Source organism: Rhinoderma darwinii, chromosome 9 (assembly GCF_050947455.1).
Source record: "Rhinoderma darwinii isolate aRhiDar2 chromosome 9, aRhiDar2.hap1, whole genome shotgun sequence".
In the NCBI taxonomy this organism is placed as follows: Eukaryota; Metazoa; Chordata; class Amphibia; order Anura; family Rhinodermatidae; genus Rhinoderma; species Rhinoderma darwinii.
The window spans coordinates 70984313-71010908 of NC_134695.1; the positions used below are offsets into that span (position 1 = coordinate 70984313).

The following is a 26596-nucleotide window of genomic DNA, read 5'->3' on the forward strand; positions in this document are numbered from 1 at the left end:
GTGTTATTGGATGTGAATAACAATGTTAAAATTTTACCATCAGTTGTGAAGGTAATCATGTTTGGTGATGGTGATCATGTTTGGTGATCATGGATGGTGATGGGGATCATAAAGGGTGAACATGGCTGGTGATGGGGATCATAGATGGTGATGGTGGGTGGGAATGGTAATCATGGATTGTGATCACGGGTGCTAATGGTGATCAAGGATAGTAAACCTTGGTGGTGATGGTGATCATGAATTTTGATCACGGGGGTGATCTTGAACATGGGTGATGAAGGTGATCATGGATTGTACTTATGGTTGGTGATGGTAATCACGAATTGTGATCATGGGTGCTAATGGTTTTTTATGGATGGTGAACGAGTGGTGTGCATCATTCTTTCATTTTGTGTGGGCAAAACTTGCTTACATCTTTGAAAATGTTGAAATAAAGTCACGTGCAATAATGAGGACGTGAGGTGGATGTTCGTCTTCATCATCTCCAACATGCAGGTCCCAATTACCTGATCAAGTATAATTGGGCCGTGCATCCTTCACACACTAGCCTAAAAACGTCTGAAAATACGGAGCTGTTTTCAAGGGAAAACAGCTCCTGATTTTCGGAAGTTTTTTAGCATTTTTTACGGCCGTTTTTGGAGATGTTTTCTATAGAGTCAATGAAAAACGGCTCCAAAAACGTCCCAAGAAGTGACATGCTCTTCGTTTTTGCAGCCGTTTTTTTACGAGGCCGTTTTCAAAACGGCCGCGTAAAAAAAACAGCCCGTCGGACCAGAACGCCGTTATTCCCATTGCAATCAATGGGCAGATGACTGGAGGCGTCCTGCTTCCGATTTTTCGGCCATTTACGGCCCGAAAAACGGCCGAAAATAGCCCGTGTGAACATAAATTTAGTGTTACCTTTACAAGGTCCTTGTCTGCATTCAACCATGGTATGGCATCGCATCATTTAGGGTTCGTTTACAAGGTTGTTTTATCTATCAGTGTTGGGTTCTTAATCCAGAACCGATCGTGTCCCATTGATTCCAGATAAAAAGAACTTTATTGCACATTTTTAATATATTCCACACCAGTAAAAGCCAGATATCAACAAAAGACAATTTTTGTTTTTTACAAAAAGATAAATATAGCGTTTTATTAACACTTTTTGCACCAACAAGTGACACTGTCCACCTTTTTCATTAACACAGCGAAAGCTATGGTCACATTTCACAGCACTTTTAGGCACAAAGCAAACAAAAAAAAAGTTTCTTTTTTTTCCCAAATATCCTCAAGGCCTTGAATATTTTTGCATTTTTTATTTTTTTTTCCCTTGGAATATTTCAAGGTCGATATTGCAGTAGCGTGGCCTCCAATCACTAACACAGTACAACAGACGGAATAAAAAGGGCTCACTATCACACATATAGCGTCGTCGGATGGTGGTGGAGATAAGCGTCGTCATGATAAAACTGCTCACATGGCGAGGATGGCTTGCATTACTGTTTGGTCTCAAGCACCAGCTCTAGGCAATTTCAAATAACTGGTTTAACGCAATGTTAATCCTGCAGTTATCACGGAAGTTATTGCTTGGTATGTCAATTAAAAACGTTGCAAAGAAATTGCTATGAAACTCTACGGTTACATTTTGCTAATTGCATTTAATGTATATCCTTAGATACGTCGCTCAATCGTACGTATGAGGGACATAACCTTCATGGCAGTGGGTGGTCTGCTTTTCACAAATCCTTACAGAAGCTAATCATTGGTTGTCACAGCTGTGAAGGAACACAGCAGCAAGTGTTCAATTACCCAGCAGCGCCACCACAGGAGATATGAAGCATTGCATCGTGCCCATTGAAATTAATGGGCTGTCCATGTAATGCAGGGACATTCTAGGTCCTCCAAAGAGAGAGACGCTCTATGTAACCGATCACTCCTCAGGCTAATTGTTAGAAGTTCTGAATGAAAGACCCAGAATGGCCTAATAGGGTGTTTGACGATTGGGTTGTCTTAACTAGACACCTTCTGTAAGTCTCAAAACTCAGTTCAAACCTTTTGGATTTGATAATTGAAATATTTGACGGCCTGAATGTTCACATTGCTTCCTCATTAGAGTCATTTACCATGTCCACCAGTCCTTGGAGATCCGCGCCAATGGTCAGTGCATGGATGACTTCAGTTCCACCATATGGTCCGAGGTTCTTTCTGTTCCATATGGTCATGGGTTGTGCCTACATTGGTTTGGGATATCAGAGGTTAGACATTTCCTTAGACTAGGCCAGTGTTCCCAAAGCTGTGGCTCTTCAGCTGTTGCAAAACTACAACTCCCATCAGCAATTGTAATTTTGTAACTGGATTCAAAAAATAAAATAATTATTTACTTTTATTGAGCCCAAGAGTGCTTAGTTATATTTCTGAAACTTTTTCTTTTTTTCATTAATTTTGTAACAACTGGAGAAGCACAAGTTGGAGAACATTGGACTAGGCACTGGGCCAGAGAAATGTAAAAGAAGTCTTCCTCCTACGTAGTACATTGACAAAGAAACAATGAGAAAAATAAAGTTGTGGGATGAAGAATGAGGGACCGGAGGAGAAATTTGTATCATGCACATTTGATTGCTGTTGGTGGACCCAACTGATGTTGAACTGATAGACACTTTCAGATGTACGTCCACTTTTGAGGGAAAGATTGATAACCGGCTTGGTTAAATTCTCACTGTGGATCCTAATGTCTTCCCACCCCCATAATATAAATGATGCCTTAGGTTTCGGCAGTCTATTCCCCTCTCACCTTTATGGGAACCATTGTAAACTTTTGGCAAAGCCAAACATCCATGTTCAAATAGGTCGGGAGGATCATTTGTACCTGAAACAATTCTCTTTTGTGTGGTTTACGGTCATATGGCAAACCTACAAAATAAGAAGGTGATGGCCAAGTATCCGGGAAGGTAGAAGCCCAATAAAAGCAAACATGAATGTATGTAAAGACTTAGGGTCAGTATAGCAACTCTGCTGGTCTATCGATAGACAATCCTCAACTACAAATTTTGAGATACATCATACACCCCACCAGAAAAACAAACTGTGCTCTATAGTCAAAATCCATATAATATCTAGATACGTACGTACAGAGGTAAACTTCTCTTATTTGATCCCACATTTAATAAATCTTTACAATTTCCCATCATAAAACGGGTCACTAGCTACATGGAGTTATTGTATCTACTCAGTAAGGAAGGTGCCGATATGTATCATATATTTTATATGCCAAAAATACCTATGTATATCTATAGGAGTAAAATATTTGTGTTTACTTATACAGTACATCGCACCCTGATACAATGTTTATCTTCTATGTCACTTCATGTGTCAATCGTCGGATCGGTATGACAAAAATTAAAAAGAAATTATACAATATGTATTAACCTATATGGTCCAAACAGTTGGTAGCCCACAGATGGTTTCATCTTCCAAACCGGGTTTTGAAATTTTTCGAGTTCATTCCAAAAACTTTTCCTGAGTCATTAAACTTCTGTGAATTCAAGATAAAATTGATGAACTATTTTTTGTGTCGTCAATGTACCCATTGATTGAAACGTTTATTTGCTCATGAGTTTTGTAGGGAGAAATATCCGTATTATAAAGGTTTCTCTTTGATCTTCTAGAGGCTCAATGGACACTTCTATAAAACCTTATAGACCTGGCGTATGTTTGGCATCTTCCATGGTTCTACTCAACACTTATTTATGGCTGGTTGTTCAATCTTGAAACGCAATGGACTTGGATGAAGTTTCAGATGTGCTATGTCTAACTGTGCTTTGAATGACTAGCGGAGATACTGCATCTATAGGGTAAGTGGTAACATTGGCAGCCATGGTCCAGTAAACCCAAATCCAGATGGGTTCAAGGATGGAGGTTTCCGAATGATCAGTCAACTCATACAAATTGTTACTCATTATTGTCACATCATGATCTGCTCTTGATGTATGTGTGTGTGCTATACATGATCCAGACCAACACGTTGTGCAAACACCACAATAAATTTTTATCACAGACACTATGAAAAATAACTATCTACGGCGGGAATGGTTAAGAAGTGAAACTTCCATCATGATATGACTCTTGTCCTTCTTCTTGTACAAATTCTTCTCTCTTTTCCCAACCGCTGGGCCAACCGCTGTTCACCTGCGTGGTGGCTCCGTAGGACTTTGTGTTGTTATAATTGATGTAGTTCTGGCTAATGTCCCCTGTTTCTTCAGCTAGTTCATCTTCATGGATGAAACCACACTTCTCATCGCTGGTCTGCTCAGGGTCGGCCCATGGCTGTTTTTCACCAGAGGCAAAAAGACCATAAAATATAACTCCACCGTAATGGACCAGAGCTGCGATCAGGAAGACATACTGCCATTCTTCACGCGACTGGGGGAAAAAGAGAAAAATTGTCAAATATGAAAAAAAAGCAAATAAAGAAGCAAAAACATTGCATATTTGTAAACTATATTCTGGAAACATCCACAACTAAGAGTTATTTTTTTCTATAATGGTAAAATGTTCACGTATTGCTATTGCAACCTCCGTGACTCAAAGGGGCTGTCCTCTTTGGACAATTGCGTTCCATATGCCCAATTATAACATATGGATTCAGGTCCCCTGCTCTATTAGTAAAAAGCCCCTACAAATCCATTTCATTGGGCACTGGATAATTTGCCTTGTAGAAATAATCGTTTTCCCAACAAGGGCACTCATGTGGTCAGCTCATTGTGGAGGGACCCGTCGTGAAGAAAGGGATTTCCAAGGGAAGAAACCACAGAAAGTTTCCCACTGTTACTGTCTGGTTCCAAGCACCCATCAGAAAATGTACATGGTCAATCTCGCCCATGAAAAAAATTGTCTTCTTTTGATCCCAAAAAGTTGCATTATACATGAACAACCTTCAGCTATAGGCCAATAGACCATATGATGTTCATGTTCTCACTAGTGAAATATCTTAAAGACCAATCATTGGTCTTTCGATAGACAACTCTGATCTCATAATGATGATCCAACTCTGCTAAATGCTGTTTTTAGAATGATCATCTTGTTGGGGTGTCTGGTGGTCATAGCTAGGCTCTTCTTCATCCAAGGGGAAAAACAGTTTACTTCCCGAGCCCTTAATCGAAATGCCCTGTCCAAGGTAGAGTGGCTTCTTGGTGCCAACTTGTCACCCAGCACACGAGGTGCATGCCCAACAGCCCCCCAAGCTACGCCCCTGCTATAGCTGTGAAGACTGTTGGCCAATATTGGGAAGTTCAGACTTATTGGGTGACCTAACATCTAAAAGTGTGAAAGTCAAGAGAAAAGCAGGCCAATTAATAGGAAAGGTCTCCGTTTTAGACATCAGGAGACCTGGCCACCAATGAGGGAACTGTGCGGCTCCATCCTCCTTATCCCATTCATCGTTCTGTGGATGACAGTTACGTAAGTTATAAGCGTTGGCTGCTGATCCGTGTTTCTCCGCTCTCTGCATGATTCCTTCTCAGTTAATTAAAACCTTATGACTCCCTGGTCACACGAGGATAGGCTGCTTGGGTTCAGGCTTCTATTTATTACAGACCTGCCTGAAGGCTTCTACTAAGATCTCTCGTTCTGAATCGTTCCAAAGAACACAAGACCAGTAATAAACTCAAGAAATGTTCAATAGAAACGTACTTTGTTCTTAGTCATAGCTCCGACGATCAGCGGGCAGACCATGCCAGACAGGGTGCCAACACCGTTAGAAATTCCCATCAGAATACTGGCGTAACGAGGAGCGATGTCCAGGTGATTGACATTGAATCCTATGAGCAGCACAAAAGAAAAAACAATTACATAGAGGATGGAAAACAAGATTCGGAGGAAGGACCTAGAATATTGTTGTTATTCTTGGAGGGTTTTTTTCAGACGTCAAGAAAATGTTAATTTGTTTTACTTCTGACCGAATTTTACATTGACAACCATCTTAAAGGGGCTTTCCATTTTTATGTAAATAAAGCCTAATCGTTGTATAATGAAAAGTTCTGCAACTTCCTAATAGACTGTGTTCCAAATCATTATTTTGAAGATCTCTGCTTGATGTCAGTGAATTGGGACATTGTTTACATCCAGAGGCTGAAAAACCTGTATAAAACTTCATTCACATCTGCGTCGGGACTGCGTTCACGGCTTCCGTCAGACCCATTCCCTTTTCCCATCCCTTGGTTGAACTTTATGGACATGGGTCTTTTTTCAACCGTACTAACTATGTAACCTTTCTGTCAGGGGAACCCATGAACGGAATCCAAACTGAAACAGACGGAAACCATAGGTTCTCCGTTTGCAACACCATTGATTTCAATGGTGACTGATCCGGTGCGAATGGTTTCCATTTGTCACCGTTCTGTAAGGGTTCCGTTGTTTTCACAGACTCAATAGCGCAGTCGACTACGGTATTGAATCCGTCAAAAGGACGGAACCCTTGCACCACGGTAACAAACGGAAACCATTTGCACCGAATCCGTCACCATTAACATCAATGGTGTTGCAAACGGAAACCTATGGTTTCTTTCTGTTTCCGTTTGGATTCCATTCATGGGTTCCACTGATAGAAAGGTCTGATGGAATCCATGAACGGAGTCCCAATGCAGATGTGAATGAAGCCTAAAGCTAATACTTCTCACAGCTGAGGGTTTGTTACAAGTGTAGACAATCTAGACAATCTTTTGTATGATCAAAGGCCTGGACTCCAGATGGATACAATGTATCAGTGCAGGTAAAATGTAAAAAACCATCAGGACCGAAGAGAGATTTGTGCAGCTGGTGTTTTCAGCTCACGGAGGATTTTCTATTCTAGAAACCGTAATAAAAACATCACGTGTGAGGGGTCAGTGAATGGATCGGCCTAATTTGTAGATTTGCCCTCTCCCTAGGCATTAGCATTACTACGAGGGGATCCATTTATAACATTTTTACTTTGATTCGCAGTAGGCAATTCAAAAACAGGAGATCTATATTAACCATTAGGCGATTTTAAAAATATACACTAGCACTAGTTGTATTACAGTCCCAGGATAACACTTCCTGCCTCTGTGCTTTAGTACTACCATTGTGACAATAGCTCCAGAGCAACCAATCAGATCTCATTATTTTTTATGAATTTTTTTAGCTGTGTTTAGAAAAATATAAATAATCAGAATTCAAATTTTAAGGCCAAGCATGACTACGGTAACACGCAACTGCCAGAGTACAGGGGCAGGAAGTGTTGTCATGTGGACAGAAGTTTTTTTTTTAGTTTTTTTTTTAGACAACCTGTCACTTCAAGCTCTAATTAATCAAAGCGGTAGGTCCATTACTTAAAATTATAACATATCACTAGGATATGTCATAATTTTAAGCTCAGTGAGGGCCCAACCTCTGGGACCCTCGCAGATGCCGAGAACGAAGATGCTCCCGCCAACCCACTGTGCAGGAAAAAACTTTGGACTTATGAGGTTATAAGGAACCGTGAGGGTCCCCATATTCAGATTCCCACTGACAATTGATCCATCACTTTGTATTAAACGGAAAACTTCTTTAACACAGGGATAAGGTATTTTACAATTTTTGGTTCCCATTTTTAGAGAAACACCAAAAAATTGGTCATTTTCCTTTAAGAATAATTTAAAAAATCTGAGGATATAAAACAAATCTGCATTTATTTGCTTCAAATCCATCTGTAAATGATCTGCCGGTACTGGCCAGGAATATAAAACCAATGCAAATGAAATACATTTATTCCAATATTACTCATGGAGGAGATGAAGCAGAGGCGAGCACAGCGGCAGTAAACAAACATTACACGTCTTCAAGGTCACGAATTATATCAGGATTCTGTACAAAATTACCATTAGAATGAAAGGGTTTATACACATCCGTGGCCTCTTTTTAAAGGGGCCCTGTCACGGGGTCGCCTGGCATATGTACTATTTGTATACCGGTGAGCTATACCTTTAACTCGACCAAGATCTGATTTTCTTTTTTTTTTCTGGAAACAGCGGCACTCCTGTCCATTAGGCGGTGGGCTGCAATACCAGATACAACCAATAGACAAGAATAGCGCTGTTTTTAGAAAAAAAAAATCTGATCCTTTTTATTTACTAAAACCTGGACAATTCCCTTTAAATATTCCCTATACAATATATAAAATCAGTCTAAAAGGTAAAGGATAAAATTATGTTCTTACCAGAAATGGCAAATCCGCTGAAACCTACAGCGAGGACGAGGAATGATATGGCCACCCCTTTGCTATGAGAGTAGCCAACGACAAGAAGAAGAGTCGCTTCCATTCCAAAACCTGAGAAGAAAATGGACACCAAGTACATGAGATCGCGAGGTGTTTCTTCAGTCAGTAAGACCGAACACTTCATAAGTCCATTAGGCAGCCTAGCGTTACCCAATGTCCTCATTGGAAAAACTACATCTGCCTACTTCAGTGGTCTCCAACCTGTAGCTCTCTAACTGTTGCAAAACTACAACTCCCAGCATCCGTTGGGATGATCATCCAATGGTCCAACAACTTCCATTTCAGATATATCAGTCACGCAGCACAGGGCCATGCATGGTCCATAGTTAAAGGGATTTTCCATGTAGACCTGTTTACAACATACCATTAAGGTGTGATCAGTGAGGGTCTGATCAGATCTGTACTTTTCATAGAAAATAACACAGCAAGCACTATGCAGACACTGAACAAGCAGGGAATGCTGGCAAATTTCGGCTTGGAATTTGAATTGTTAATGTAGTTCTGGGCTGTAATACAGACTATATTAACAACTTAAATACCCCCACCTATTGTGGAGATGTGGGTTCCCTGACCATTGTTCTCCCTGATGAGGCGGCCACCAGCCCACCATGCTGGACGTGACGTCAAATAGACGAACACTATCCGCCCTTGCTTCATGCCTGCCAACTGTCCTGTTTATCACAAATTGGACTTCAAAAGGGATGGGGCTTATTTAAATGTACATAAAATGGGGTTTCTGAGCTGGGGTAGGACTTAGAAAGTTCCTGTGGTTTGGGATTAAAAGGTTGGGAGGTATGTCTATATTATGTACATACAGCAGGAGATATTCTTCAGCAGGGACTAGGAACAGAATATTAGTCAATGCTTTATTATAATGATCTGCCAATACTGCACCTTTTTATTCCCTTGGACAACCCCTTGAAAGCATAAATTTATGGAAATAGTCTACACAAAAATGTTGTCACTGTATACATACATTGCATTTGTATTATACTCGAGAGCTGCACTCACTATTCTGCTGGTGGAGTCACTGTGTACATACATTACATTACTTATCCTGTACTGATCCTGAGTTACATCCTGTATTATACTCCAGAGCTGCACTCACTATTCTGCTGGTGGAAGTCACTGTGTACATACATTACATTACTTATCCTGTACTGATCCTGAGTTATATCCGGTATTATACTCCAGAGTTGCACTCACTATTCTGCTGGTGGAAGTCACTGTGTACATACATTACATTACTTATCCTGTACTGATCCTGAGTTATATCCGGTATTATACTCCAGAGCTGCACTCACTATTCTGCTGGTGGAGTCACTGTGTACATACATACATTACTTATCCTGTACTGCTCCTTAGTTACATCCTGTATTATACTCCAGAGCTGCACTCACTATTCTGCTGGTGGAGTCACTGTGTACATACATACATTACTTATCCTGTACTGATCCTGAGTTACATCCTGTATTATACTCCAGAGCTGCACTCACTATTCTGCTGGTGGAGTCACTGTGTACATACATTACATTACTTATCCTGTACTGCTCCTGAGTTACATCCTGTATTATACTCCAGAGCTGCACTCACTATTCTGCTGGTGGAGTCACTGTGTACATACATTACATTACTTATCCTGTACTGATCCTGAGTTACATCCTGTATTATACTCCAGAGCTGCACTCACTATTCTGCTGCTGGAGTCACTGTGTACATGCATTACATTACTTATCCTGTACTGATCCTGAGTTACATCCTGTATTATACTCCAGAGCTGCACTCACTATTCTGCTGGTGGAGTCACTGTGTACATACATTACATTAATTATCCTGTACTGATCCTGAGTTACATCCTGTATTATACTCCAGAGCTGCACTCACTATTCTGCTGGTGGAGTCACTGTGTACATACATTACATTACTTATCCTGTACTGCTCCTGAGTTACATCCTGTATTATACTCCAGGGCTGCACTCACTATTCTGCTGGTGGAGTCACTGTGTACATACATTACATTACTTATCCTGTACTGATCCTGAGTTATATCCTGTATTATACTCCAGAGCTGCGGCCACAGTTCTGCTGGTTGTTATTAGAAACGGTCAGCAAGCTTGTGGACAAACATACTCCTAAATGTTTAGCTGAGCTCCTATAATGCAGGGGTAGTTAGTTGTTCCTCCATCAGATGACTGTACAGTGCCTGGTGTAAAGACACTTCCCAGAATACAAATCACCAGACACTGAACAAGCAGGTGGGGCAGAAAAACTTAAAGCTCTGAATTTGGAATGTGAGTAATATTATGCATAATTAAACTGGCTGTCATTCAGTGGAGACATTTGGACACGTCTGTTTTGTGTATAAATTTTTTTTATAAACTGCCCATTGATGTAAATATATTGGGAATCGGATGAAGTGTTCTAATTGCAGCTATTGGTCGCGCCACATTTTATTACCAGCAACCGTGTCACTGACCTCCACAGTTCATGATCTTCCGAACAGTCGTTGTAGAGAGAATATTTTTACTTCGTAGGAAGTCAGCAATTTGTCCCCCGATAGGCACGATAATCGTCATGACTAGATGTGGCAGGGCAGACAGCATTCCAACCTGACAAGAATACATTTCCATATAATGTCCAGCTCCAGTGCAGCAACTTTATACTGATAATTAATCTAGTCCTCTTACATGTGCAGATGTCTATTTCGCCTCCTGTCTTTCATCAGACCCCCCCCCCTCCCCTTCACCTAGTAAATTCCACAGTCCCAACTTGGACTTATCTGGGTGACTACCATGTGATTACATGTACTGTGGTGGGCAGAGAAAGCTAGATGTGCTATACAATACACTGCTCCTCCGGGCCGCACAGACTTGTTTCAGGCTCCTTTCTCTTAGGCTACAAAAAGCATAAAAAGATGGTGCAAGTACTGATGCAAGTCTAGGATCCAAACTGGCATAACAAGGGGTAAAGGTGCAAGAACGAGAAGGGTTATGGGTAATGGACTGATGTTTATATACCATAGAGTATATAGCGGTGATGGGACCCATGGGAGGAGCGTTCCATTTGTGATGAGAACTTTGTGGCTCTCTATATCTACAGGCACCATAACATTAGCAGACATGGAGGGGGATCAACAAGCAAAGATCTGGGCCCCCAGCCTTCAAATGTCATGGGCCCCCTACCATCCGTTATAACACCCTGGCATCATTGTTGTTTTTTTGCAGGCCCTTTACTTACTGACCATGGGGTTGTAGGTCCTCGTCCTCCGGCACTGCCCTAATGTCTGACTAGTCCTTTTAAGGGACAATAGTGAGCAATGGAGGCATGAACAAGCGCTAGGAGGGGGCCCCATTTAGATTTCTCTTTCTCCTGTATGTATCTTCTACCATCTTATTTAAAAAAAAAAAATGTATTTATTTTATGTTGAATTCTTAGTGGATGTGCGTTCATCATAAATAAAGCCGCCCCCTCCCCCGTCTCATTCAATTCACAATAATAAGTAAAATAATGGCACCTTGCTAATCTCAAATCCAAATACTTCTTCAAAATACGCCGGCTGACTGATGAGCAGAAGGTAAAACGTCCAACTCCGGCAGAAATTTGCAACTATGATTGCATAGACGGGCATCGAGGTAAAGAATTTTCTCCAAGGAGTCTTGTATTTCTGGAAGGAAATGCGTCAATTGTTGATTGCGTATAAATTATTTATTGATGCGCCGTTTTTAAGGAATAAGGAAAAAAAATGATCCCCCCCCTCCCATCATCCTACAATCTGTTATTCAGAGAGAATAGAATTCTAGTATAGACACCGGTGTTATTTTTAAGTCGATAATTTTGAGCTGATTAATTTCTTAATCTATATTAAAGGGGTCAGAGCTAAATTTTCCCAATACAGTGCTCCAAATCCCCTGCAAAGATAGCCAGGAATTTATCCTTTAACTCTATCTGCAACCGCCACTAGGGGGAGCTTACTGCATACAGATTATACATTGAGCTAAATAATAACAACACAGTATGCAGTAAGCTCCCCCTAGTGGTGGTTGCAGATAAAATTTGATAAATGATGCTGTATCAGGAAAAAAAAGGAAATTTGACTGGTATAAAGAGAATGTTAAGAAATTATCCAGCACAAAAGTGTGGACGTATTTAAATAACAAAAAAAGTCAAAATGGTGTTCAATGTTGGATATTCACTTAAGGCATATCACCAGTTTTAACAACACAATGTGAAGTAACTCTCTGGTATTACTTATCTTGCTCTAATACAGTTATATCACGTTTTATACTCCAGTCACATCCAGAGCTGTGTTCCAAAAAGTCTGCTGGTTGCCTTTGGAAACAGACACTGATTTATTTGAACTCTATTGCCTCCATGAGAGACATGACTGACGGTAAATGTCTTACTTCAAGTGCACCCATCAGGTTGGCGCTCTCGCCAATGCTTTCTTCAATATAAGTGCGCTCCTCGTCTGTGATCGTTGGGTGCTTGGCTGGGCTCTCATAGGACACCAGGATCCAGAAGACGTACCACACTAGACCAAAGCTTCCTAGAAAGACAGACCATTAATAGGCAACGTAAAAAAAAACAAATCCCAAAAACATTTTTTGCTTGATTTTTCCTGTGCAGCCATTTTTAAATTTGGACTGGTGACTACCATGAAGAACATTAGCCACGCCCCTATTTCTAATATTACAGAACTATGATCTTATTTAATGTCCTGCCATTTAACAGTATATATGTAACATCAAATGATAACCTCATGCAGATACACAAGACTCAATCACTAGTTTGTTTTTCTATACAGATGTTTGATTTTTATCAAGAAGAACTTCAACACCAAATACACTAAAATTTACATAATCTGTCGTGCTCATAACGTGGATTATTGGAAATGTCAAAAAACTGGCAGATAGATGGACATGAGAAGGGTAGAGATGGATAGATGGACATGAGAAGGGTAGAGATGGATAGATGGACATGAGAAGAGTAGAGCTGGATAGATGAACATGAGAAGGACAGAGATGGATAGATGAACATGAGAAGGACAGAGATGGATAGATGGACATGAGAAGGACAGAGATGGATAGATGAACATGAGAAGGACAGAGATGGATAGATGGACATGAGAAGGGTAGAGATGGATAGATGAACATGAGAAGGACAGAGATGGATAGATGGACATGAGAAGGACAGAGATGGATAGATGAACATGAGAAGGACAGAGATGGATAGATGGACATGAGAAGGACAGAGATGGATAGATGAACATGAGAAGGACAGAGATGGATAGATGGACATGAGAAGGGTAGAGATGGATAGATGGACATGAGAAGGACAGAGATGGATAGATGGACATGAGAAGGACAGAGATGGATAGATGGACATGAGAAGGACAGAGATGGATAGATGGACATGAGAAGGACAGAGATGGATAGATGGACATGAGAAGGGTAGAGCTGGATAGATGGACATGAGAAGGGTAGAGATGGATAGATGGACATGAGAAGGGTAGAGATGGATAGATGGACATGAGAAGGGTAGAGATGGATAGATGGACATGAGAAGGGTAGAGATGGATAGATGGACATGAGAAGAGTAGAGCTGGATAGATGAACATGAGAAGGACAGAGATGGATAGATGAACATGAGAAGGACAGAGATGGATAGATGGACATGAGAAGGGTAGAGATGGATAGATGAACATGAGAAGGACAGAGATGGATAGATGAACATGAGAAGGACAGAGATGGATAGATGGACATGAGAAGGACAGAGATGGATAGATGGACATGAGAAGGACAGAGATGGATAGATGGACATGAGAAGGGTAGAGATGGATAGATGGACATGAGAAGGGTAGAGATGGATAGATGGGCATGAGAAGGACAGAGATGGATAAATGGACATGAGAAGGGTAGAGATGGATAGATGGACATGAGAAGGACAGAGATGGATAGATGGGCATGAGAAGGGTAGAGATGGATAGATGAACATGAGAAGGGTAGAGATGGATAGATGAACATGAGAAGGGTAGAGATGGATAGATGGGCATGAGAAGGACAGAGATGGATAGATAGGCATGAGAAGGGTAGAGATGGATAGATGAACATGAGAAGGGTAGAGATGGATAGATGGGCATGAGAAGGACAGAGATGGATAAATGGACATGAGAAGGACAGAGGTGGATAGATGGACATGAGAAGGACAGAGATGGATAGATGGACATGAGAAGGACAGAGATGGATAGATGGGCATGAGAAGGGTAGAGATGGATAGATGGGCATGAGAAGGGTAAAGAAGGATAGATGGACATGTGATGGATAGATGGACATGAGAAGGGTAGAGATGGATAGATGAACATGAGAAGGACAGAGATTGATAGATGAACATGAGAAGGACAGAGATGGATAGATGGACATGAGAAGGACAGAGATGGATAGATGGACATGAGAAGGACAGAGATGTATAGATGGACATGAGAAGGGTAGAGATGGATAGATGGACATGAGAAGGGTAGAGATGGATAGATGGGCATGAGAAGGACAGAGATGGATAAATGGACATGAGAAGGACAGAGGTGGATAGATAGGCATGAGAAGGGTAGAGATGGATAGATGGACATGAGAAGGACAGAGATGGATAGATGGGCATGAGAAGGGTAGAGATGGATAGATGAACATGAGAAGGGTAGAGATGGATAGATGGGCATGAGAAGGACAGAGATGGATAGATAGGCATGAGAAGGGTAGAGATGGATAGATGAACATGAGAAGGGTAGAGATGGATAGATGGGCATGAGAAGGACAGAGATGGATAAATGGACATGAGAAGGACAGAGGTGGATAGATGGACATGAGAAGGACAGAGATGGATAGATGGACATGAGAAGGACAGAGATGGATAGATGGGCATGAGAAGGGTAGAGATGGATAGATGGGCATGAGAAGGGTAAAGAAGGATAGATGGACATGTGATGGATAGATGGGCATGAGAAGGACAGAGATAAATAGATGGACATGAGATGGATGGATAGACGGACATGAGGATGGATAGATGGACATGAGAAGGATGGATAAATTAATAATTAGATAGATATAAGAGAGATTGGCACCATCCCAAAAATTTGATGAAGTGTCTGGAAAAAATAAATGTCCTTCTAATCTCCGAAACCGCTCCACTCTTGTCCTTGGGTCGTGTCAGTCCATGGAAATATTTAGGATCTACAATACTAGACACCCATAGAGAAGAGTGGAGAAGTTTCTGGAAAAAAAGCGACCATTTCTAATCTCAGACAACCCGTTTATCCTTTTAATACCTAATACTCAAATTACTAGAGACACATGGCAAGAAGATCAGTCAGCAGCAGCATGTTGATTGTTTTCAGGAACAAGATGTAAAAAAAGAGAAGTAAACTTAAAAAAGAAAGTTAAAAAATCTAATAACTAGTTAATAAGGCTTTATTACAGATGATAGATTTTATATTTGCTGTCTGTGCAGCCAAAGGTAGAACTTTTTTAAAGGGTAACTATATGAAATATTTCCTTGTTGCTCCACTGACAAGGGACTAATCAGAACAGAGGATCAGGTTAAAGAGGTGAGAAATATTTCATAACTTTATTATAGTAATTCTTCAACTAGTCTATACATATATAATATATTAAATAATACTAGAGGACCTGATCCACCCCGACAGCCCCAATTCTTTCATGAATCTGAATTAATTAGGAGCTCTGGGATGTAAGTAACCTCAGCTATAGCTCCTACCTCAAGTACTCAAGGACTCTACTGACAATTAGTCCTTTATGACAGCCACCGGGGGTTGAGCTGCAGACCCCTGTATTTCACACTGTTCTGTATTTGACTGCATCTGACAAATATACTGAGATTTTAATCACCTAGAACAAAATGTCTCACAATACAAGTCTCTTAATTGCTTTTCTGGGATTTGTGCTGCCGTTTTATTCCAGGAACGATGCTAATTAAACCACCTTGGTCAGAAGTGGAAATGTTTGCTGCTACAATTGTGTTATTTTCCATATGATTCGTCTTGTAGTCAGTAATTAGGATCCGTCCTACTAATCTCACTGGCTCAGGAGGAGTGAATGGACATCTTGTTCTGGTCTTTAAACAGGTAAGAAATCAGGAGGGATTATTATAATGAAGGAGATCAAATGGAAGCAGAACTGAACTAAACCTGGGACTGAATCCAGAACTAATCCCAAAACTAAACCGGGAACTGAACCAAGCTTTCCTATGCTTATAAATGGCAGATCTGCCTGGTCTTCTCTGCTCCTACATCGCTAAATAACGAGACAGTTTGACCATTCAAGATTCCAAAAAATCTGGGCGATAGATATGAGACAGATATGAGAGAAATATGAGATAGATATGATAGATAGATAGATATGAGATAGATAGATAGATAGATATGAGATAGATAGATAGATAGATAGATAGATAGATAGATAGATAGATAGATAGATAGATAGATAGATAGATAGATAGATATGAGATAGATAGATATGAGATAGATAGATATGAGATAGATAGATATGAGATAGATGGATGGATAGATGGATGGATAGATAGATAGATAGATAGATAGATAGATAGATAGATAGATATGAGATAGATGGATAGATAGATAGATAGATAGATAGATAGATATGAGATAGATAGATAGATATGAGATAGATAGATAGATAGATATGAGATAGATAGATATGAGATAGATAGATATGAGATAGATAGATATGAGATAGATGAATGGATAGATAGATATGAGATAGATATGAGATAGATAGATAGATATGAGATAGATAGATAGATAGATATGAGATAGATAGATAGATAGATAGATATGAGATAGATAGATATGAGATAGATAGATATGAGATAGATATGAGATATAGATAGATAGATATAAGATAGATAAATATGAGATATGAAATGCTACATAAGACATTAGATGGATGGATAGATAGATAGATATGAGATAGATAGATAGATAGATAGATAGATAGATATGAGATAGATAGATATGAGATAGATAGATAGATAGATAGATATGAGATAGATAGATAGATATGAGATAGATAGCTAGATAGATATGAGATAGATAGATATGAGATAGATAGATATGAGATAGATGAATGGATAGATAGATATGAGATAGATATGAGATAGATAGATAGATAGATAGATAGATATGAGATAGATATGAGATAATAGTAGAAACAAAAGGATTTGGATCCAGCGTGGATTTGTTGAATAAAATGGAACGAAGTTCCGAGTTTAATGAAAAAATTGTTCAATTAAAAAAAAAAAAAAAAAGGGGGAAAAAGACACCAGGATATAAGTTTGAAAGTGTGCAATCCTGGTAGTGTGAGGAGAAGATATCTGTATTTGAGTAAAGCCTACGCGTTTCAAACGCTATACGCGTCCTTAGTCATACGCGTCCTTAGTCTATCTATCTCATAGATATGAGATAGATAGATAGATATGAGATAGATAGATAGATAGATAGATAGATAGATAGATATGAGATAGATAGATAGATATGAGATAGATATGAGATAGATAGATAGATAGATAGATAGATAGATAGATAGATATGAGATAGATAGATATGAGATAGATATGAGATATAGATAGATAGATATGAGATAGATAGATATGAGATAGATAGATAGATATGAGATAGATAGATAGATAGATAGATAGATATGAGATAGATAGATAGATATGAGATAGATATGAGATAGATAGATAGATAGATAGATAGATAGATAGATAGATAGATAGATAGATAGATAGATAGATAGATATATGAGATAGATAGATATGAGATAGATATGAGATATAGATAGATAGATATAAGATAGATAAATATGAGATATGAAATGCTACATAAGACATTATAAATGGCACATGGACATGGTAGGTGGGGCCCTGTTACAGATTCTGCATTGGGGCCCCGGATCCGGTGAGATCTATTTGGTTATCGCCTGAAAACAAACTCTATAATATATACTGACTTACCATATACATAGAACACGGACGACCATCCTGTATATTGCACTAAGATCCCGGCTAAAGGCATTGCAATTACTGCTCCTGCATAAGACCCTGGTAAGAGAGGACACAACCGTCTTAGAGGCGTCCATGACGGGCAGCAAAGTATACGAGGTCTTTATAAAGGGTCAATAATTACCACAAAAGGAGGTGGTCGCCAGGCGGCTTCTTTCTAACGGTGGGGCCCACTTACTCCATATCCCGTGACAGGCGGGGTAGGTGACACCCTGGAAATGTGACAAAAACTTTGTTACGTAGGGGAAATTATAATAGTATAGACCTGTTTATAATATAATTTAATATAATATCGTAGTGTAATGTAATGTAATATCGTAATGTAATATAATATAATATCGTAATATTATATATTACATTACACTACGATATTATATATTACATTACATTACGATATTATATTACATTACGATATATTACACTACAATATTATATATTAAATTACACTAAGCTATTATATTACACTACGATATTATACATTATATTACAATATTATATTACACTACGATGTAATATAATATCGTAATGTAATGTAATATATAATATCGTAGTGTAATGTAATATAATATCGTAATGTAATATATCGTAATGTAATATAATATCGTAGTGTAATGTAATATAATATCGTAATGTAATGTAATATATAATATCGTAGTGTAATGTAATATATAATATCGTAATGTAATGTAATATATAATATCGTAGTGTAATGTAATATATAATATCGTAGTGTAATGTAATATATAATATCGTAGTGTAATGTAATATAATATCGTAGTGTAATGTAATATAATATCGTAATGTAATATAATATAATATCGTAATATTATATATTACATTACACTACGATATTATATATTACATTACACTACGATATTATATTACATTACACTACGATATTATATTACATTACGATATATTACACTACAATATTATATATTAAATTACACTAAGCTATTATATTACACTACGATATTATACATTATATTACAATATTATATTACACTACGATGTAATATAATATCGTAATGTAATGTAATATATAATATCGTAATGTAATGTAATATATAATATCGTAGTGTAATGTAATATATAATATCGTAATGTAATGTAATATATAATATCGTAGTGTAATGTAATATATAATATCGTAGTGTAATGTAATATAATATCGTAGTGTAATGTAATATATAATATCGTAGTGTAATGTAATATAATATCGTAGTGTAATGTAATATATAATATCGTAGTGTAATGTAATATAATATCGTAATGTAATATATCGTAATGTAATATAATATCGTAGTGTAATGTAATATAATATCGTAATGTAATGTAATATATAATATCGTAGTGTAATGTAATATATAATATCGTAATGTAATGTAATATATAATATCGTAGTGTAATGTAATATATAATATCGTAGTGTAATGTAATATAATATCGTAGTGTAATGTAATATATAATATCGTAGTGTAATGTAATATAATATCGTAGTGTAATGTAATATAATATCGTAATGTAATATAATATGATATCGTAATATTATATATTACATTACACTACGATATTATATATTACATTACACTACGATATTATATTACATTACACTACGATATTATATTACATTACACTACGATATTATATATTACATTACATTACGATATTATATTACATTACACTACGATATTATATATTACATTACACTACGATATTATATTACATCGTAGTGTAATATAATATTGTAATATTATGTATAATATCGTAGTGTAATGTAATATATAATATCGTAATGTAATGTAATATATAATATCGTAGTGTAATGTAATATAATATCGTAATTTAATTTAATATATAATATCGTAATGTAATGTAATATATAATATCGTAATGTAATGTAATATATAATATCGTAATGTAATGTAATATATATCGTAATGTAATGTAATATATAATATCGTAGTGTAATGTAATATGTTAGTGTAATTTAATATATAATATCGTAATGTAATGTAATGTAAAATCGTAATGTAATATATAATATCGTAATGTAATATAACACAATCTCATATAATAAATTACAATTTAAATGTAACGTAATGAGTGGTTTTTAAAAGGGTTCGTTCTATTTCAGGAGTAACTGCAGCGAGTCCAACATGCCGCATTCTCCATATTTACAGGGATCCAGGAAGTTGAGATATGGGGAGCTGTTTGTCTATTTTTATTTCTTGGTTTAGATTATTTTATTAGAATGGAGAAGAAAGTCACCGATGTGCAGTGTCCCCTCCATGTCACCCACACAGACAGGTAAAGCCGCTCTACAGTGTGAGAATCCTGCAAACAGCCCCTTATATCTCAGCTTCCTGGATCTCTTAGAATGTGACATAGGGGGAGGGGGGATAACTTCGTTACCTGCAGTCACCCCTGAATTTTTAGGCATTGTGATCTGTAATCTATAAAAAAATATAAATTTTTGTGTAGAATTTATTTATTTTCCGATCCTTAGAATTCTCCTTCTGTCCCGTGCTGCCGCTCGTCACCGGTCATAGTAATATCGTATCCAAAATATCATATAGCGACCTCGTTCAATGGCTGCCGCGGGGCGTTGCATCTCTGTGGCTCAACGGAAACTGGCGGCATGCAGCACTGAAGGAGAATTCTAGCCATAAGTATGTTCAAATATTTTTTTTATGTCTGTCAGGTTTTACATATTCAAATTTCAGGCAATTCCTTTAAAACCAGGGCCCGGCTTTATGAACTCTTACTGACATCGGGAGCCGGCCGAGCAATTAAAGAAACAGTCCGGAAAAACGGCTTTATTGTTTTATGTCTAGTGCAGAGCCTGAGGGGGCGGAGCATGACACACTCACAAAACATCAGAGACCATCCTGGTCATGCCCCGCCCCCTCAGGCCCTGCACTAGGCATAAAACAAGGAAGCAGTTTAGTCTGGAGTGTTCCTTTAAAGAATTTTGCTGAAATGTTCTTTCCGTGATTCACTATATAGCGGTACGGGCTGGAGCTGCTCTGTCGCTGGTGGACACTTGGACTGTTAGTTATTTCATCAAAGACATTTTATAGAACATTTTCGGATTCCTCCCACGCTTATAGAATAATTCCCAACCTGACAGATTAATCTGTAGTGAGTCATAAAATCAATACCTCCACAAGCCCTTGTAGAATCCTTACGCAGATCACACACCCATAATGCACTCTGGCCGCGGACGGAATAAGCATGTTCAAAGTGGAGGTGAGCACTATGGCCGCACCAAACACCCTGCAATTCAAGAGCAAAAACAATTACTGGAAGCAAAGCCAATGTGGAATCCATTCAATATATCACTCACAAAAGCGGGCAGGCATAAGAAAGCATTAACGGGTTAACTTAAAGGAAAACTCCAGTCCAAAAAAATAAATAAAAAAACAGCCATCACGCAGTGTCTGTATGTGCTCTCAGGATTTACTGTTACAGTATGGTTTCTACATGTTAGCAACTTTTATCTATTATCTGAATTGACAACTATTTTCCCACGCTGCAAAGATAGATCAAACTCCACCCACTTGTTTCCATTTACCTACATCGAATTAAAACGGCAGCTACACAGTCATGTAACCATTAAAAAGGGTTGTACAGGATTAGGAAAATATGCACAGTCCAATGACCTTATGACCAGTAGATAATATCCGGAGTAACCGCCGTGGGCAGCACGGACAGCAGTAGACGGGCGGGCAGTGATCAATAAGGTGCTTTATTTCTGTAGATACATTGGTCTGGTATTAGTCCAGGGTTTATATGGTTGCTCCCCTACATTGCCCCTATTGACTTTTCATGTCTATATGCATTGCCCTGATCAAAATAGCGATTTCTACTAAATTGCCCCTTAGTAAGATGGCCACTGTGTTATTGTGCGCTCACTGCACATGCGCCGTCCCGACTGTGTAGTTCCTGTCTACTAAAAACAGCGCCCCACCTGTCCACTGGTTGTGTGTGGTATTGTATCTTAGTCCTATTTACTTTAATAGAATGGAGATGCAATACCTGAAATAACGCCTGGACAGGTGTGGCGCTGTTTTTGAAAGAAAGTATCCATGTTTTTCTAATTCTCGACAACCTCTTTACGTTTCACCCAGTTAGAAGTATTGCATCATGGGATAAAACAGAAAACAAAAAAAGGTATCATCTAAAAAGCTTGACTATTGAAAGGGCAAATTGAGCAATTGTCTCAGGGCCTCCTCCATCTTGGGGCCTTAACTTTTTTTTTTTTTCTTCTTTTTTTTTTGTGTATACAGCTCCAATGTTGACCAATGTGTTTCCATGACTACAGACGACAAACAAACCCTGTGTAGTCAGATCCTTTCCCTCTTCTTGCTATTCTAGTATTATATCAGTCTCTGTTATATTTGCGCACACGTTATGCACGCCGCACACTATCGATTATACACGAGAGCTGGAAACCTTCAAGAAAGTATAAAGGAGCAAAATACAACCTTATCTCACTGTCCCCCCATTCAGGACCCTCACTTATTAGCCAGAGCAGAAAACGGATAAAAGAACGTCTCTCACTCTGGAGGACCCGACTTGTCTGTACATTACAAGAACAACCCATTGTATCAATGGGCACCATGTAATGCTTAATTTCCCCTGCGGTGGCACTGTAGAGAATTGTAGTCAGGCTTTTATCATGGGACAAGTAGTTTTATGAACTCTTTGTCCATCATCCCATTGACAATTCTAAAGTCAGTCTCTCCACTGCTGGCTGATAACAGAAAACAATGGATTGCATTAAACTGCACAACCAATGTGGATAGAGAAAGAGATAAACTTTAGGTTTACTGACCCTTTAAATTTTTACCCACCTACAGACCGGTCATTAGTCCGTAGTGTCAATCGCAAATATTTTCTAGCTTGGGTGGATACCCCTCCCTTCAGAGCGGGGGAAGGGAACGGACAACTGGCACTTACATTAGTTGCCAGACTATAGACGGAGACCCGAGCTGCAGATAAGATGCTGCGGATCGCTCAATGTTGTGGGTGGAGATACACTTTGTGTTGTTTTTTTTGCTATTAAAACCATGACCAGATTTGGGGTGACCCTATTCTGGGCGTGATACAGCGTCACACCTCAATCTCTAATATTCTAAATTATTTCTCGGCACTGCTACATCACTGGTAAGGCCGAGAACCAACACTGGGAATAACAGGACAAGATGTTCTATGTATTGCCAAGGATTACATCATCCACCACCTGTGCACCTCTCCGCCCCACCGGGCCAGCGTAAGCGAGTGACTCACTGACATCATATCCTCGGGGGCCACTGATATATACGCCCATATGTCAGGGTGGAATAAATATAGACTATAGCCTATTTACCTGACTGCACCTCAACACCTGTACACCGGGTCGTATATCATGTAATGAAAATTGTAGTATTGTTCGAGGAGGCCCATCATGACCCCAGTTTGTAACCTTGGTTTGTGGCATGTCAAATGCCACCTGGAAACGACCCATCCCTTATTTGTCCCGTCTTTATGTTGTTACCTTAAAGGGGTTGTCAGAAAAAAACATGGCTTCCTTTTTCCAACCGCAGTGCCACAACTTTCTACAGGTTGTTTGTGGTATTGCAGCTCAGCACCATCAACTTCAATGTTTGCAATATCAGACACAACTAGTGGACAGGTGTGGTACTGGTTTTGGAAAAAACAGCCACGATTTTCTGAACCTGAACAACATTATTTGGGTAGTCCGTCCCCGAAATGGGTAGCAATTTGATCAATAGAAGTCTTCACTACCACCCATGGGTTATCGAACTCCATCTCTACGACTTTCACCTTTTCTTCTTCTGTTCCTTCAGATTCTTCTCATATTTCTATACTTGCCACCAGAGCACAGACTTACCAACCGATACACATCCACAAACGATGTAGTCAGAAGTATATAGATCCTCTCATCTATAATTGCTTGTTGTTCAACTCATCCAAAATCATGGTTGTTATTATGGATCCCCCATCCTTTCTAGTATAGATCCTCCACCATTCTCGGAAGACTTTCCACCAGACTTTGTTACATGGCCCGTCCATTGAGCCGAAGAAGAAGAAGTGACATTGATGCCTTCATTGAGTGACCGTGCCACGATTGCAATAACCGTTCCAATTCATCCATAGTTTTCAGTAAAGTCGAGGTCCATAATTTGAAGGTCAACCAAGATCTTCTACAACTTTCTTAATTTTTTTTTTAGGGACCTCACTTTGTCAACGGGGTTTGTAGGGCTAAAAAGAATAAGGAGCTCAAAGTTTTCCAGTAAGATGGAGCAAAAAGATGTCCCTTCACTGGACCGAAGGGTCCAAGACCACGAAAAAAAGCCTCAGACTTTGATTGCTCCTCCATCAAACTTAACAGTTGGAACTCATTTAAGAAGTCTTCTCCTAATCGCCAGAGCCTAAATGCAACCATCCAGATAGTTCAGCACAATTTCAATGCCAAGAGTGCCATGGTGGTGGCTTTATACCATACACATGGAGACCTCAGACTTATGTGCAGCTGCTCAGCCATGGAAACCCAATGAACCTTGTGTTGAGGTGGCTTCCAGAGATGGATCCACTCAGTATGGAGTCTACAACCGAAGACACATGATCTTTAGGTGCATTGCTCTCCAGTCCGAGGTGATCGAGTCTAGTCCCATCCTGATCTAGCAGCTTGTGAGGTCTACTGCTTTGCACCAGGTAACAATACAGCAGACACGGCCAAAATTAGGATTGATGTCCACTCATTACGGTAAAATTCCCTTTAACCGGGGATCTATAATCTGGCAATTCTAATAGTAATCACTTATTTCACGGAAGTCGGGGTGTGATAAGAATGTTATGTACAATGCTTGAAAATGAAAACCCACCGCATTGTGTAGGACATACAAGTCTACAGGTGGTCACGTAGGAGACCTCTATTCTATGTATTGTGTCTACACTATTCTATATCTAATTGCATTGGACAGAGCTGTGAATGTAGAAAAAAATAAAAAATTATATATATATACAGGGCTGGACTGAGACAAAAAAGCAGCCCTGGCACACAAGCCCCAGTAGCCAGCACACTGTCTAAAACCGGGCCTGACCCTAAGCCGCCCAGTCACAGCGCACATCGGTCGATTCGGTCCAAAGTGATTTCGGTTGAATGTCAGATTACCGCACTTTTTTATGAGGTGGAGATGCGTTCCGGTGGAGCAGCGAGCCCCCATCTTATGTGCTCAACATTCAGCTTTCCCCCTTCCCCATAGAGCAACACCTACGGGGTGACGGAACGTGATACTTGATTGAGTGATGAGTACATTGCTGAAATCTGCAATAATGTTCTGTAAAAGAGAACTGGCTCAGCCGCATAAGTAACTTTCTTATGCAGCAACCTCCTCACTACACCGCCTCCACCCAGCGAGGTCTCCTCTCAGACAGGGCCACACTTCAGGATATGAACCAGGGTCCACACAGAAGACACTGCTTAAGTACCAGACCGCCAGCTCATGCTTATCTCTGAGCTTTCTTATTGTCCCCATAAGACCAAATGTAAACGTCACATCCAGCAGGAATAAGAACGTGTCGTCTTTGGAAGAATTTGCTGCTAACAGTCGAAAGCAGAGGTAGCGCACTGGTAAAGATCTCTGCTAAGAAATTCTGGGTGTGAGTTCTATCTCCAGGATCTCCAGCCTTAAACACAGTTAACCCCCAAACTACTGTACTGTACTGTACTGTACTGTCCCAATGTCATCCAAGGTTTTACTTGTTGAAGGTCCGATTACCCGTTTTTAAAAGAGGTGAAAAATGTGTCCTTCAAAGGCGGCCATGCAGCTAGCTCACAGCTTGCGTGATCCAAGTTGAGTGCAGTAATCACTTCTCTACAATGTGGGTTCTAATCCCCATGTTGTCCTCCTGGGCAGCTCCCCCTTTCCCAAAGTGCCACCTATGGAGAGATCGATTCTGATACCTGTCCGGTGGTCATCAGTTGTCAGAAGGTGGAAAACCCCTTTAACGGATTACGTCTACACCAACTTTCTGTACCACTTGTTAGAGCCGGGTCACCACAGATAACACATCTGGGAACAGTTTGGAGACCAACACAGATTTTGGTTTTCACAAAGTTTTCTGCGTCAGGGTTTTTCGATCTTTTAGTCGGATGTTTCTCTGGTTACTGAAGTACAATTATAAACATTTCATACGTTTTTAAACTTTTATTGACAAATACATCAAGTTTATGCAAAG

The 26596-nt window shown here is 39.2% G+C and overlaps 1 protein-coding gene across 1 annotated transcript in view; it reads right to left on the minus strand.

The window, feature by feature from the left end:
* Positions 1–1174: 1174 nt before the first annotated feature.
* The window catches only part of SLC17A6 (solute carrier family 17 member 6), a 39789-nt gene continuing 14367 nt past the window's right edge, over positions 1175–26596 (minus strand). Inside the window, exons 4-12 of the mRNA XM_075838103.1 lie at positions 21511–21625; positions 18471–18558; positions 18299–18385; positions 12661–12803; positions 11772–11921; positions 10734–10866; positions 8198–8308; positions 5671–5798; positions 1175–4401 (exon numbers count right to left, since the gene is read on the minus strand). Coding sequence (XP_075694218.1) covers positions 4072–4401; positions 5671–5798; positions 8198–8308; positions 10734–10866; positions 11772–11921; positions 12661–12803; positions 18299–18385; positions 18471–18558; positions 21511–21625 — 1285 coding nt within the window. The 3' untranslated portion in view covers positions 1175–4071. The remainder of the gene's footprint in view (positions 4402–5670; positions 5799–8197; positions 8309–10733; positions 10867–11771; positions 11922–12660; positions 12804–18298; positions 18386–18470; positions 18559–21510; positions 21626–26596) is intronic.